Here is a 17,323-nt window from a genome sequence, read left to right on the forward strand (position 1 = left end):
TGAATTCTCTCCCATCAGCTTTACGACACAAACCAATCAGACAGCATGCAATCTAACATGAGCTTAATGCTCATGTTGCATCACAAAATGAAGGAAATTGCTATTATATCTTTTAAGCATACTTGAGCTCACAGACACACCTACGAGACTTGCTGTGCTTGACATGGTAGTGAGAACGCTATCCCTCCCATCCAGAGAGCAAGGGTAAGTTTGCTCCCTCAACTCTTGCGTGTTGTTTATTGAGTTGGAATGTCCTGACTCTAAAACAAGATGTTAGCAGGTTGGCATATATCTTTCACCACCACCAGGTTAATGTTTCTGTGACTCTGCCAAATGACTCAACACTATAATTCTAGTAAAGAGGAAGCATTGCAATTTAAAAGATCTACTGATATATCTAGAGTTTTTCCATTCCTCACTGCTTTGATGTTATGGAGAATACAAATATTTTGCAATATGTTGAACAAAGACACATATCAAGAGATCCAAATTGAAGGTTCAGTATAACCCTAGAGATTTAGTTTAGTTTAAAGATGTTTGAGTCGTGATTGCTGTTTGTGTGCCGGTAAACATAGTTGCTAGTTTGGGGGCTGCTGATGACAGCCATAATTACAGGATAGGTTTTACAGCAGCCGAGAGAGGAGGCATGTGGAGGTGTCTGTGCTGTACTGTACTGTCCAAGGCTGAATACATACATACCCTTTGCCTTCTGCATTGATGTACTGCATGTGAATTAAAAGGTTTTGCATGTTTGTTTTTTTTATGCTTTGAGGAGGAAAAATGAGTGGGTTATGAAGCAGCGAGACATCACAGGTGCCTACACTTTCATGTGGTTGCTCTGATTTCACTACAAATGAGTCTCATGCATGCGGGATGAAAATTTTTTACAGCATCTATAGAATGTCTATTCGTCGCCCTGTTAATGAGGTACATTTACAGTACAATATGGTTGGCATGACATAAGGTGGCAACACTGCCTGCTGAAACATTCCCAGACCTCATGGCTAGAACCTTAAGTTTGGGTTACTGTCTGTCTGTAGTCCACATGAGATACTTCTGTTTATGTTTTCTGACCGTTTATTGGTGCCCTGTGATGAAAAGTGGCTATTAGATGCCTCACACCTAGAGTTAAGAGGCTAGAGCCCAGATCCACAGCAACTGTGACCATGCTCAATCGTTTACTGAAGATGACCAAAATCAACATGAGCTGCAGATGACCCATAACCTGTATATGAAATTTGCAGGAGTAATAAAACTGTCAGAGAGAATACTGAGGTTAGTATTGGTGTGCTAAGGTCTTATTTTTGCATTGGCACTCATGAGTTCACATTCCTAGGGTACAAATATTTGGAGCAGACTGAACTGCAACATCCGCATGCATGCATTATGACCAAAAGTTTGACTTCCACTGTCTTTTCTGGTGTTGGAACTGGTCAGCTGGTCACTATCTTGCATTCTTTACCATGAAACCTTCTGCAACAGAGCTATTTCTGTACAAATGCTGGAACACTGGATGCTTTTTTTTTTTTTTTTTTTTTTTTTTTTTACAGACAGAGAGAGAGAGATGGTCCATGTTTAACACGACAGCTGGGTAAATACCAAATTAACCCTGGGCTGCAGAGACATGTATACATGCACTTCATGCCTGACGCCCCGAGACACGCTTCTTAAGAGCGAGAATATTCATAAGGGTAGACCCGGCCCACTTTTACATTCCGCTCTTTTGATTGGTCAGTTGGCGCTGAAGGGGCGGTGTTTGATCCAAATCTGAACTGGGATCTTACACACGAGTTTTGGATCGGAAGCCATCCGTTTCGGTGGTATTATCGCTCAAAGTCGCTGATCTGCGTGTGGACGAGTTGTATGGATCTCTGATGGAGGTTCGAGGAAACGGGGTTCATCTGGAATAATTATTTTTTCCCCCCTTGCAGTGCGGTAAGGAACCTACTTACACTATTCAGAATAATAGTGCACGCACTAATATTGTATCTTATTTATTTTATTTTTTTTGCATCATGGTGTGTATTAAATCAAAATGTATTATTGTATAAATAATCCGGATTGATTGGTTACTTACTTGTAAACTGCGCTGGGGCGCGCGCAAAACCTTCACCCTGTCTTCCTATCTCATCATCTAAACAAACATGTCTGTAAAATAGAAACGCACGAATTTTATTTTATTTTTATTTTTTTAGATACAAATCAGAGATCAGATATAGAAATCTATTTCTGGTCACTTTTATTTCCGATTTCACGCACTGATTGGTTTCACGCAGGTGCTTTCATTCATTCCCCCCCAAAAAACCCCAGCTCAGAAGACCCCCCCACCCCCCAACCTTTGTATTGCATATCCTATCTAAATACTCCATGCCTGTTCGATATATCGCTTTCACCTCGATACTAACCTTTTAAAAAATCGCAATATCAAAACAGCCATGAATAAACCTCATTGTTTTATTGTGTTCTGTTTAACCCCTGAGCAGATACAGTGTGTTTTGGCATGTATAGAAAGATGTCTTTAACTCTTCTGCCAAGTTTAATCCCAGTCTTCCTGTTCTCATTTTTGTTAATACACATCCCAGTGAAGTACCAGTCAGTCCTGCTAAGAAAATTTGTTCTGCCTGAGAGCTCTGCATGTGCTGTAAGTGATTACAGTCATTTTGCAGAGCTCTAAACTGTACTGTAATTTAGGTTATTGTCGTCTGGTAAAATAAACAGAAGTGGTTGGAAAGGAAAGCGGCCTACTTCTCGAGGTTGGGTGAAAATCAGCAATATGTATCCTTTGATATGGGTAAACACTTAGGATTTGTTTTATTGGCCAACCCAGAGTGGTTTCTTCATGAGGGCATTTCATAAGACATTAAGAAGACCGTTCTAAGACCTATCTTGGATAACATCCCCGCTGCTACATACTAATTCTGCTAGCCTCATCTCTCAGTTCCTTTTTTCTGCATTACTCACTATTTTCCCTAGTTTTGATTTCTGTTTTACAGAACATGTTTGTAGTTGTTCGCTGATGTTTCTCTAAAATGAGGTTTGTTATGATGTGAGAACTGAGCCCATGGATAGGAATGAAGTGAGTCAGATGATGTTTCGTTTGTGTTGTCTTGGTGCAATGCTACAGGTACACTAGGAACAATGGGTCTTTCTGAGAACTGGAGTCTTTTGGTGTCTTATACTGAAGATAAGACATAAATCAGCACTTGAGATTTATTTCCTTTAATAGATCATCCCATAGTATTTTAACCCTTAGCTTTTTTTTTTTTTAAAGAAAGAATGACACTTTTATTTTAATTTCTATTTCTATTTAATGTTGTAAAGTTAGTACAGCAGATCGTAAACAGTCCTTCCCTCACCAGCCTTTTGAGGTTACAAAAAAAAAAAAAACTTGTTAAGAATTCGCAGTACCACAGTATTTGGCATGGGACCAAAGTAAAGTGTGTGTGTGTGTGTATATATATATATATATATATATATATATATATATATATATATATATATATATATATATATATAATGTATGTATGTATACATGTATATATATATATGTATATGTATGTATATATATATATATATATATAAAAAATTTTTATTTATTTATAGCAGGCCATGGATAAAATACATCAGCACCAATGTAGTGCAAAAAATGTAGCGAACACTTTATATTTTTACCACGTAGGTATTTCTGTGGTTGTTCCATCAGAAATTGTCACTGCATCCAGCCTGTGGTGATGTAGAAGCATTGACAGGGATATTGATGGCAGTATATATATATATATATATAGGTTGTAGGAATTGCTTCATAAGTGTTGCGATTGTATGAATGTTTTTCCTGAATATCTGATCTCTTGTGTATATATATATTCTCTAGACCTGGCATTCAGCAGCTGTATGTGCTACAAAGTAAGTGTTTTAAGGGAAGGTTAACTATGTCAGCTTTGCATCTAGCATTTGATAGCCAGCATTGCATAGTTTATCCTTTGGCAGTGATCAGCCACATTCACTCAAAGTAAAGATGAGCCAAGATAACGCTGAGATGAAAAACTTCCTTCATGGTCCAGCTTTGTACAGCTGCATCCTCTGTGTTTCATGGCGAGAGGTTGAAGTGTGATTTATTACCGAGTCCTGCCAGAGTTAGCTGTATTTAAGCTGCCACAGAGTCTGCTCTTGTCTGGACAAATCCCAGTTGGAGTGCTGTGGGCCTGAGGGTGTGAGGAAGGGTATTTTAGGAGAGATGGAGGCAGGGGAGCTTTTGGGGGGGATGGGGAAAAGAAGAGATATTTGAGATGCTCTGGAAGGGCTGCGGTTAATTGGAAGATTTTGGAGTGGGGGGATGAAAGCCGACGTCAGAGCTTTTATCCGCAGCTGTCCTGCGGTCATGATGAGATGTGCAGTGTGTTGCTCAGCATCACAGTAATGACAGTGATATTAAATCAGCTTGGTAAATTGCAGGTAAGGACTGCATGATTGCTGTAGTGTCAGACCTACTAAGAGTGTATACGCCTGAGGTTCTCTGCTTCTTAATGCTAATCTGGCAGAATTTTCCCCTATGTTGTTTTTTTGTCAGCATTGTGCACACTTATGGTATTTATATTAGAGTTTACAAACAGAAATAATGACTATTTTGAATGAAATGTATTTTCCTTGTCTAAATATTGCACAAAGCAATTTTTTTGAGGCATGCCTCCAATGATCATATACATTTATATTCTACCAGAGAACTGTTCAATTTCTTGAATCTGATTGGCCAAAAGTTGTTTATTATTTAACATTAATACACACTAAATTGTATGATGTATAGTGTGTTAACAAGGTGCATGTGTGTGTGTGGTGTGTATTTTAAAGACGAGCATAATTTTGCTATGATTATACTTTGTTGATTATAGGTCCCCTGGTGGTCTAGTGGTTAAGATGCAGCGCTCCCACCGCTGCGACCCGGGTTCGATTCCCGGTCAGGGAACCATCCCCAGCCACTCTTAGTGCCGGTCCCAAGCCCGGATAAATTGGGGAGGGTTGCGTTAGGAAGGGCATCCAGCGTAAAACATGTACCAAATCAAACGTGCGGAGGATCCGCTGTGGTGACCCCTAACGGGAGAAGCGGAAAAGAAAGTTTTTATACTTTGTTGATTATAGCGAGTGTGCCCAGTGACTTAAGTAGATGGGGCAGGTGCTGGGTGGAGAATATTTTGAGGGTCTCTGAGGCTTTCTTCTTTATCCTCCTTTCACTGTGAGCAGATGATCTGATTTGACAGGGGCGCTGGATGGAAGTAGGGTTGCTCCATAATCCTCCTGAGTAATAGACCATCTGGATTAAGTGAGCACCTTTTTTAGGATACTTCCGGCAGTAGTATTGATCAATACGTTTGTCTCTTATAAGCTAATAAACTTGATGTTTGATGTTTTCCCAAATGCACTTTGCCAGTGGTAACCAGCTGTATAATAACAAATATGGTTACGTGGACAGTCATTAAATGGGGATGATGTCGGTTAGGTTTTAGGGAATAGTTCTGCACCAGGTGGAACCTCAACAAACAAGAGTTGCATCATTGTGCCTAAATTCGAAAGTATCACCAAAAGGCATTGCATTCGTTCATTTAATCATAATCTAGATTCTGAGCCTATCCTGGAAACATATGTGACTACACCCTGGATGGAATACCATTTTATTGTACAGCACCACACACACACTTATTCATACCAATAGCTGATTTAACACAATTCACACACTGACTTGATTTTGGAATGTTGGAGGAAACCATAAAACCTGAGAAAAACCAGCATTGGGAGAAAATCCACATTTGATAGCTCAAAACCCTGGAGCTGTAATGCAGTAATATGCAGTAATGGTACCCATTGTACCACTGTACTGACCAGCCATAAATTGTGAGCTTATCTAATCTAATTTATTCATCTTATCCTGGTTTGGTTTGAAGTGGTTCCAGAGTCAATCCCCAGACATAATACTCCACTTGCAGTACATCAGTACTCCATTTTTTTTATTTATTTATTTTTTTTTTTGTTTTATTTTTTGGGTGGTTGAAATCGAGACATTGCCATGTTCCTAAACCAGATCAGCTGAGAAGAAGTCTGTGAACATCTGGAATAAAACAGTTCAGTGTTTCTAAATCTGTACCTCAAAACTGTTTGTTTTTTTCTGAACATTTGTTTTGTGAGCTGCAGTTGACCATGAGACATTTTCTCCTTTATGCGCCTTTATGATTTTATTAGATGGAGGACTACTGAGATGTATAATCCACATCCTAAATTGCTAAAAATGCTAAATTGTCAAGGTTGGTCTTAAAAGAGATGAGGGTTTGTATATCTCTGGATAGACGAGATGCAGAGCTATAGCATTACAGCTGTAGAGGAGATTGTCAAATGGAGTTGATTTGGTAGGCCAGAGGCGATGTAAACAACAAGCAAGTACTCTTTCACAAACAACAACAACAGCCTCCATCTTTCTTTAAATGACCCAGAACGGCTACTACAAAAAGTAATTTGGTTTGTGTAATGGTTCTCTAAATAGCACCATGAAAGACAAAAGGCTACATTGGGTGGAATTAGAGATAATTTTGTGAGCCAGCAGAATTTTTTTGGTTTTTAACAGTAGGAGAAAGTGCTTATTTACAGGAAAAGTGATTACTTCTGATGATTTAGCTTGTGAAAGTATTTTCTAAACGTGCATCTTGATTGCACACATGCATGCTTTGAAAGCACTACCATTAGGTCATTCAAAGCATGCACACATGCATGCTTTGAATGACCTAATGGTAGTGCTTTGTAGTTCTGATTGGTGGTAGCAGAACAAAAAAAAAGTGTAAATTAGTATAAATCTATGGAAAAGATTCAGTAGACAATATGCAATGTTCAATCTGCATGTTTACACTGCTTTAGTGGATGGATATGTCGTGTTGGGAACAGATGCACCAGATATGCCCATTTGTTTAAATGGGGTAGAGCAGAATCCAGTGACACATATTTCTATACCTCTCACACACAAACAAATGCGCAGACATCTGTAGCTCAGCTGCTGTATCATACCGTAACGTGTCTTGTGCTGCCAGAATGGCTCTCTGCCTGCACAATTAATACAGTTAATTTCCTGCACTTCAAAGTTGAACGTTTAATTGTCAACTAAAAAGGGGATTTATATCTATGGCACAGTTTAGATCTGAATCCAGTGACTTGACAAATCATAGTTTATTGTAATTATATTGCAAGCCTACAGGAAAATAAATGTATATGCAACATAGATGCACAGCATTTAATTAAACTATTTGTGAGTTGTTGTTTTTTTTTTGCTGTATCCAGTTCTTGTCTTTGAGCCAATGGAAGTGTTTTATTTAATGGATTCCAAAGCAATTTGTGCAAATACTTTGTTAAAGGATAACAAAATATATTTTTTTATGTTGAATTTTTTGAGCACAAGTTGGTTACTATCACGTATATAGCATCTACATACTGTGTTTTTCTTTTCTTGAATTTAAAACACCATATGCAGCCTATCATTTTATTAAGAAACATCAATGCACTTTTTTAAATATTATATTTAGATGTTTTTACCTAATCTAACCTAGTATTAAATCATTCAACTTATCAACTTCTTTGGTCGCGAACATACTTAAAAATCCATTTTGAAGAAAAGCTAGACATCGTGATGAGAGGTCGGCTAACCCCAAAGCTAGCTAGAGTGTCTCAGCACGGGGAAGGGTTTGTTTACCACTTCCAAACCAGTGAATATGAGCGGTACCACTCACTTACAGCCTCTGAGGAGCGGTGCAAATTATGAGTCTGCATCTCTCGTAAGTAGATTGTATTTTTTAATGTTTTTGTCATGTTATTAGATAAATATTGATTCTGAACTGCTCCAGATGATGTCGGTGGCACAGTTGCGGTTGTAGTGTAGAGGTTTGGAGGTTTTTGTATTGTATTGATGGTTTCTATAATTGAGACGTGATAGTGGTTGTATTAAGAGGTGGATTAAGTCGGGTAAGTCCACACTGAAGGCCCAGGTACCAAATGCACGGACTGCCACTGGATCTGTTACTACAGAAACTATAACATGTTAAATGAAGCATATTTAAATAAAAATTTCCGATCTAAATTACAGTTCACACTGCTGTCAGAACGGTAGTAGAAATTAATTTCTGACCAATTCATTGGTCGAAGTAATATGATTGTGCATGTCCAAGTGTATGTATTTGGTGTTGATGCTCGTGACACTAAATTGTAATAGACACAAACTAGTTTACTGTCCTTCTGTCCCATGTCATGTTTTTAATTGACCTAACTTCCGCTTGTCCCACCATCCATGTTTCATGGACACTGTTCTACATATGAAACGGTGTCCCTTTCATAGCATATTAGTTGTGAATTCTTGGTCAGAGGTTAATTAATAAAGCTTCAGTGGCTGACAGTTTCTCATGGTGCCTCATGGCCTGTGAAACAGCTCAGGCGTGTTGTCAGGGCTGGGTTCAGATGGTCTCAGCAGCTGTGTTTGCATCACATTTTCTTGCTGCCTTACACTCCTTGCATACAGGAATGTCAACCCTTGCACATGCCTCTCTTGTCAGGGTGTTCTATTAATATTGGTCTTCCACATAATGCCCTATACCATGCCAGCAGCTGTGTGATACGCACGTCATCTCCGCTCTGTCACATATGTAGCAATGACCCACTTTAAAATCCAGCTTTCTCAAGCCTTCCTCTCATAGACCTAAATTTGCAAGTTACTTCCTCAAAAACAAAATTATAAGCTGTCTCCATCTAAAGCTCCCCCATAAGTGCTTTAAAGCTGTTTACTAAGTAGTTTGTCATGATTTCAAAGCTTTTCAACGAAGGTTATCACTTTATAGTATGGACGGAAGAGTTGTCACGTTGAGCCATGTCCCACTTGGTTCACTAGCATTTCCGGCATGCGCCAACTTCTCCAAAACCTTGTGTGTTCTTGAGTGTGTGACATTATGAGAAATCGACCACTCTATAATAGAGTCAAACTTATCCATGACCTCTTGCTCTGCTATCCCAGTTAGAGTAGGAATAGGAAGTGGCATGACATTTAAAGCAATCATATCAGCAGCTCACACACAGTTGGAGATAACATTGTAGTGCCCTGGTTTATCTCTCCTCTGGCTGGGAGTTAAACAAATAGGGTTTTGTGGTGGCTAGATCTGACCTGTATGGCCCCTTAATGCATAGATTGGGTCAACTTGAATGAGGAGTTTTTATTTTTTTTATTTAGATAAACTGTTTCATATCTGCTGCTTCTGCAATCTATTACCTCAATGTTAAAAGCACACTATTTAATATGTTGTCTTTGAATGCAGTATCATAAAACTTTTCCCTTCACTTAATTATGAGCTAGGAGACCCAAACCGGTTCCAGCATGACAATGTTTTTGTACACAAAACCAGCTCCATAAAGATATGGTTTACATGTGTTTGAGTGGAAGATCTTGAGTGGCCTGCTATAAAGCACTGACCTCACCTGTGTGATCACCTGTGTAATGAATTGGAAAACTGACTGCACCCCAGGCTTCCTCCTGAGGTCATCTACATCAGTTCCTGACTTTACATCCATGTGGTTGATAAACACAAATCTCCACAAGCACAGTCTAAAATCTATATCTTCCCAGAAGAGTTGAGATTATTATAACAGGAAATGGGGACTAAATGTGAAACAGGATGTTCACAATTGCATACAAATCTTATGGTCAGGTGTCCACAAACTTTGGTCCATATAGTGTGTGTCGATTAAAGACTTATGCTAATAATTTTGGAAACATTTGATTATATGACGGGTCTAGAAACACTTTAAATTCTACAGATGCTACAACTGTATCTTATTGTCCAGCAATAGAATGGATAATGAATGTATACAAAACATGTGTTTAAAACTCCACACTGCCACGTGACATTTCTGTTACTAGTATGGTATATATTTTTCTCATTGCTAAAGAACTATTGAGGTTCATTATGTTTCTGTATGCATTGTGAACTCTGTGATGACCCAAAGGACCAGTTGTGTTTTATTGTGAGTTTTGTGAGCACACTGTATATGCTCTACAAACAAAAAGAAATTGCTCAATGCAAAAACACAAATACATTTTGCTGCCAGTTTTTAACAAGCTACTGATCAAATCTCACTTCCACATCTAGTGCCAAAGGCTCTTATAGTTTTTTGCTGTTTTGTGTTGCCTGGTATATTGATATCCGGGTTCTCCAGCTTGCTGTAACATCAAAGCTGCATGAAAAAGTACCTTCATTGTCACAAGCAGCTTTTCAGGAACACCTTGGTATTGTAGATTTGGATCCCTAATGCACAAGCCAGAGGCTACGTTGGCAAGAAAAAAGCTCCTAAAAATGACCTGAGAAAGCAGCTATGTGAAGAACCAAAAGAGAACCAAGTTCTCTTGTGGGTGTGATTCTAAATCAGCAAAGTATATAGTATAGAAAAGTAGAGACAAAATGGAATTATATCTTTCGAAAGGATGTTTATTATGAGCACATTCTGAACAAGAGTCTGGATATGAGCACATGATAGTCCCTGAGGATCCGGCATCAGCATTACCAGGCTGCTGAGGTACACATAAGAGACAGAGGAGCATGAGAAGAGGGATAATCAGGGTATGCCGTCATCTTACATGGTTGAACATTTTTTTTAGCTATATTTTTTTTATAATCCCGTACGTTGTGATTATTTACAAATATTAGATAACTGTTTTAAGGACAAACATGTATTTGTTGTTTTTCTGATCGATTAAGATTTAGCTCTGCTCATTAGTTTTAAGATTTTTCTTCTGCTGGTCAACAGATCAGTAACCATGTCACCATTGCAGAGGATTATAGCTGAGCTTTGGTCTGCATTGCCACTGAAAGATCTCATCACTCAGGGTTAAAATGGGACGGTGGTCAGTGGGTCACTACTGTGAACTGGCACAGAGAGCGATGATGAAGTCACTGTGCATTTGTGTGTGTGTGGAGACAGAAGGGATGCGTGAAACACAAAGAACAGTCTGAGAGGTCCCAAACACAAGGGCCCTCCTACCTAGCACCGCCTGTAGTAGAGCGCGGGAGAAGACAACAGAGCTTCAGAGCTGAATGGGAGGTGGAGGCGCTGGTCTCTGCACTGGCCAAATAATAGCAATGTTGTTTTACTCCACACACACTGTGTATTGTATGGTAGTGTTGTTGGGATCATCGTTTTTGTCAAGAATATGGAATTAGACTGCTGTTAAAACATTGTGGTTTTAGTGTAATGTTATTCGCATGAACCCAGCATTTCAGCTGCTGAGTGTCTATATTTCTGTTTGAGGGATTGTGGGTTAAATGTGTATCTTCTTGCTTGTGTACAAAGTAATTTAATATTGTGCTGGGGAAAAAAAGGAACTTGGCTTTTTTACATTTTTTTTCTTGGTTGCTCATTTATTTATTTTTTTGTTCTTTTTATGCACCCAAATCACCTGAATTGTGTTTTAATATTTACATTTATAATATTTTGGTGTTTGTTTTATACTTTTGAATCTAGTACAAGCTTTGCCTTATTTTTGGGGCGTGTGCATGTAAAAATGCACAACTGTCGCAAAACCAAGCAGCCACTGTTGGGCCTCTGATCAAGGCCCTTAACCTTCAACTACTCACTTGTATAAATGAGATAATTCTAAGTCTCAATCTGATGACATGAATCAAGACTTATATAGATGATGGCAGGAGAACTCCATTCAGAGTTTTTGTCATTTTGTTAATTAGGGTAGGTGTAAGATAATGTAAGTTTTAAGTACTTTAATATCCAGTTCATGACTACTTGCAGGGATGAAACGATTCCTCGAGTAACTCTAGTGATTCGAATACAAGAAATAATTGAGGAAAATTACACCAGAAATGTTGGATGTTTTACAAGAAAAAATGTAGCAATTCGAGAAATAAAGTCACAGTTGCGAGATGAATGATTGTATAGCTACAGAACGCTACACTGAAGACTTGAATAAATGCAACCGGGTGACATTCTGTTTCTCTTTCTAAAGAATTTGCTAAAACATGGTGTATTTAAAGGAATAACATATGTGCATATTAATAAAACCATTCTCTTCACCCTCTTCATGTCTGATGTGTATGGACTTGGTTGTTGAACATGGGAAAGAACTTCCTCCTTTTGCACCTCCACTCTTTTCTCTTGATCTGTCTTCAAAGAAGACTCCAGACCTCGGTCACATAGACAGAATGCTGATGAGGGTTGGGCATAAAGAGCAAAGGATGACGTAGCCCTTCTCAGGCAGGGCTTTAGGTCTTTTTTTTAAAGCCGCTCCATGCAGGCTTCAGTGGAGCATGAGGAAACCTCCATTCAGCAGCCCTCAGAGTATGCATCAAGGGCCACATTTTCATTTTGTTTGGGGAGTTGGAATTGGGAAATTTCGCGAATGATCCCTAAGCAAAATTGGTTTGGAGTGGTTTATATATGATATACTGTTTTTAAACAATACTACTTGCTGAGCGTTAACATGGAGAATCATATTATTTTACTTTTTTTAATTTTTTAATTTTTTATTTATTTTTTTATTAAGTGTAGTGATTTTTTGGCTCATAACATTTGCTGGAATTGTCATTATATGACTGCATGTGGTCTTGGATAAATGTTTATACAGAATAATATATGCCATATATATTGTCCAGGACAAATGAGCTGAAATTAGCTCTATGAAGGGCAGCTTGTTCTTTTGCTCTTCATTCTGCAACATATATAATGAATAAAGTGAATTATTTTAGTTGGTTAGTTATTGACCTTTTATTGACTGAGCAAGTGCCCTGAATATTGTGGTTTGAAGCCCAGGACTCTAAGTGGCTTTGATCGTATCCACTCACTTGTAATTAATAAATGTGCCTTAAGAATGAAAAAAAAAATAGTGATTGTACTGTAGATACAGTGTTCAGCAGGCCTTTCAGTATGAAATATCTTTACAGAACCTTAGCTTGACTTAAACAACATCTCAGCTACTATTGCACATTGTCTTCAACTATATATCACACACTCAGGAATGGTTTTTAAAAGGACACAAATAACTTCATACAGCTCTATAACCATTTTAAATACAGATTGATAAAATTTAATATTACATTTACTGTACAAATACTTTTTATTTATTCATATTCTATATCTTTTGTGCCCTCGTTTTTGAGAATCGGCAACAAAGAAATGTTCATCCTCATTACATGGACATGGAAAGAGGAACGTCTTTTATAAGAGCACTTGATTGGGCACAGTATGGAGCCGTCTCTCACTACAGTGGCTATTTCCAGCCACCATTTGGTTAGAGGATTAAATGACTCATTTCTTGCTTATGTTTTTAGCAGAATTTAGATTTTCTTTAAATGACGGCTGAACCGAGATCCAGGCAATAAAACCAATCTTTAAAAACAATTCCTATTAAAACAAGGAATACTTTTAAAACACTTTATCTTACCTCATTGCGTACGAGGGTCATTTAATCCAAACTATGTCATTCTGTTTGAAATGTGTTATTTTACATCCTACGTACTGTCTAAACTTACCCCTCTAATTATAGTGATCTTTTTTCCTCACCCGGTGACCTGTCTCTCTGCAGGAGTTTCCTCCCGCTTCCCAGAGATCATGGCGGCTGGCACACACTCACCTGGAGGGCCAAGCGGAATCATCCGGAGTCAGTCTTTTGCTGGCTTCAGCACGCTGCAGGAAAGACGCTCACGGTGCGTGTTTATATACTGTGTCACAAACACTAACCTTTCCAAAGCGGTTCTTTCTATAGCTATGCATAGAAGGCGTGGTGGGCATCTATAGCTATCAGATATGTTATCATTTAGAAATGATTCTGTGAATAAAAAGCGTTTAATATATCTTTTATGTATCACATTTAGCTACTTAGTCAAAATGTATATGCTGTATGTCAAATTAAAGAGTTGGTTAGAAAAAGAGTAAATTTTTTTGCACTTTATTATAGGCTTTTATGAACATTTAGCTATTTTGCTGCACTCTTCCTTATGATCTTTGGCTGTGAATCATTGTATGCAAATTTATACCACTATGTAACTAAATTCTCACTTTTGATTAGTCAGAAGGTTTTTATATGATGCATTTTCTAGAACAGCAGGACTGGCCACATGAAAACAAATGTTTATTTCAGTATGCTTATTTTTACACTTATGTACAGTTCCACTTTAGACAGGGGTTTTGAATGGCAAATGCCCCATTAGACATAAACATTTATAATCATTGAGATAAATAAGCTTTTTGTGAAGTTTATAGAAGTCTGTTATAGAAGTCGGTGCTTGTCAGTGCTGCCCAGAATTGTGTTGTTTTAGCACCACAATAATCAAAGATACTGTTTAAATCGTAATTTGTGTTTTGCGGTTTGCGATTCTTCATATAATATGCACTGAATTTGACATGCAGAGAGATTTTAACCAGTTACAGCAGACCTGTCTCTGTGATGTCTGTATAGTATGAACATATCATATCACCACTAGTGAGTAACTTGCTGATTTATGCATGGCAGTGTGTTCATGACCCCTAGGCAACTGCATGTGCGCTTATTCATAAAAGTAGCCTAGGTTTATCTTCCTGAAACTCCAGTGTGTAAGGGACATGCTGAGACGTGTAAAAGCAATGAGGAATTCAGTGTCAGGAATGCAGTACCTAATAATTGCTATTTGGCTTGTGGAATGACTGTCCATGGAGAAGAGTCAGTCACTTATGTCACCACATTACTATGCTACTTACATTTCTGATGTTCTGAGCACCAACCCAAATTAATGCAAAAGTCCGTTCTATTGACCTTGAAGATATAAATTGAATACTCTCACACGTGTTTATTAGAAATGGCTTCACGTGGCACATTCATTCATAAAGCTACTTGAAGTTATTTCTTATAGTGTGCTTATGTGTATTTCCAGGTGTAACTCATTCATAGGGAACGCTGTAGTACAGAAGAAGTCACTCACAAAGACCAAAAAGCCCCATCTGTGTGGGCACAAGTCCAGCAGCAGCAGCAGCTCACATGAACCACAGCCTAAGAGAGTGGAGGAAGTGTATGGAGCTCTGAAACAGGGCCTGGAGTGAGTACAGTTCATTTTCATACTTTCAATAACATACAGATTCATGCACAACAGTACATATAAGAACGTATTGCAAAACATATATAGAATACATAGTATAGTAAATAGTGTTTACAGTATACAATGCATATGTACAAAAGTAAATATAGTTAATTGCAGTGAATATTAAAATACAGTACATCTAGTGTTTTTACATACAACTTGTTCAAAAACGTGGGAATTCAGAAGTAAGCAGGATGCAAATTTTGACCTTCATGCATTTAGAGTACAAAATGAGAGGCTAAAACATGTTCACCTCATGTCATTTCTGTTAGACAGAGGCTAGCCAGGCTTTTGCTTTTATTTCAAATTGGAAAACTGAATACGAGACAAATATTTCTGTGCTTGTATATATTTTATTAGATTTTTATATTTATAATTTTATGTATATACAATTTCAAATTGGAGAAGAGCTAGTCGTCCACCCTAACAAGTCTACATGGGCTAGGGCCAATTTATTAGTGTGAAAGTGAAATTATTAATTTTATTTTATACATTTTTATTTATTTATTTTATTACTTAATACAAAATATTGTATACAGTATTCCGATTTGTTTTAGTAAATTTTATTGTTTATTTTATAGTATTTATAGCTCTTACATCATTAGGAGTTGCATAGTCAATAACGAACACAGTAACAGCTTACGAACAAATTCATTGTACGAACGGTCGTTCGTAAGGTGGCGAGCGTCTGTATTGTAAATGTTACATACAATAACTACCAAAAATAAATATATATAATTGCAATTAATCGTGTGATTGAGTTGACTTGTGATTAATCGCAACTTAATCACACATTTTTATCTGTGATTTGTGCTGTTAAAATGAATTTACGTTGACACATTATCAACATTATTACTTTATAACGGTAATTTTGACAGAGCTAAAAAAAACTAATAATACATACATATTTAATGATATTAGAATTTAATAACAGAAAGTACAGTGAATTTAGTGAATCCGAATTGCAAAGCAGATCGAAGGAATTTAGAATCGAATTTGATGCTAGAAACAATTTACAGTATGTTTAAGATCCTATGTGTGAGTTTATGTCTCGTCACCTTTTTAAGACTGACCAAATTTTTTCTTTTTTTCCTCTGTTTTTCTTGGTTCAGTGAGTATTTGGAAGTTCACCAATCAGAGTTGGAGAAACTCACATCTCTCATGAAGGACATGAAGAGGAACTCCAGATTGGTAAGACACAAAAAACATGGATGGATGGATGGATGGATGGATGGATGGATGAATGGATGGATAGATATGCTTTTTTGCTTTTTCTCTCTATTTCTCTCTCTTTCTAAATCATGTCTTAATATATTACATTGATTGACACGTTTTTTTTTTCTTTTCAGGGATTGCTGTACGATCTTGACAAGGTGAGTCAAAGAAGCTCTGACATAAACACTCCACTCAGCCTCTCAGAAATCTGTCATGTCACTTTCTTGGAACCATAGTATTATTGCAACACATTGTACAGGTGTGCAAATCTATAAACTCACATCGCTCAATTGTTCAGATCTCTTTGTTTTGTTTTTTTATTTTGCAGCAAATTAAGACCATTGAGAGATATATACGACGCCTGGAGTTCCACATAAGTAAGGTAAGGAGTGTTAGTTTTTTATTCCTCAGCTGTAACTCTATTAAGTGTAGTGCATGTAAATAACATCAAAGCCAAACAATGGCAAAAATAAATGGGTCGAAGACTAAGATGGTTAGAAGTTTATTATTATCCCTCTTTTAACAGCAGCATTTGATATTTAGTATTAAAGAAATGTTATTCTGTTCACTGTGCTTGATATGTGGAATTTAGGAAAATCTAATCAGTTTATATCAGACAAATAAATATGCCTTTGAATCAAATGGAAAGAAGTTCTTCCACAGTAAGGGTCTAATGGCTTTTTAAGTGACGGACCCTACCCTTCATATGCTCCTTAATAATTCTTACAACAGGATTCCAGCTGCATGCATGTTATTTGACATTCTCCATCTCTACCTACACACACTCTTTTATTGCCATGTGTATTTCCTGCACACACCATCAGCCAAATGCACCCCCTGATGCGCGCACACGCACACACACACACACGCACACACACACACACACACACACACACACACACACACACACACACACAGAGCCTTGGTGGATTTAAATGAAAACACCATTGTAAGGCCAGGCTCTATTATTCACTATGTAAATC

At 37.6% G+C, this 17,323-nt stretch overlaps 1 protein-coding gene across 5 annotated transcripts in view; it reads left to right on the forward strand.

Annotated features, from left to right (window-relative positions):
* The window catches only part of ripor2 (RHO family interacting cell polarization regulator 2), a 65,475-nt gene that overhangs the window by 26,764 nt on the left and 21,388 nt on the right, over window positions 1-17,323 (forward strand). For 3 of the 5 annotated variants that reach the window (XM_083523560.1, XM_083523559.1, XM_083523562.1), the window contains exons 2-6: window positions 13,598-13,718; window positions 14,922-15,083; window positions 16,238-16,316; window positions 16,475-16,498; window positions 16,669-16,722. In XM_083523560.1, the coding sequence (XP_083379686.1) occupies window positions 13,598-13,718; window positions 14,922-15,083; window positions 16,238-16,316; window positions 16,475-16,498; window positions 16,669-16,722 (440 nt within the window). Of the gene's footprint in view, window positions 1-1,518; window positions 1,936-4,395; window positions 4,453-13,597; window positions 13,719-14,921; window positions 15,084-16,237; window positions 16,317-16,474; window positions 16,499-16,668; window positions 16,723-17,323 lie in introns of those variants that run through there. The other 2 variants (XM_083523561.1, XM_083523563.1) reach the window with 2 other exon arrangements.

Source organism: Silurus aristotelis, assembly GCF_946808225.1.
Source record: "Silurus aristotelis genome assembly, chromosome: 21".
Taxonomy (NCBI): Eukaryota; Metazoa; Chordata; class Actinopteri; order Siluriformes; family Siluridae; genus Silurus; species Silurus aristotelis.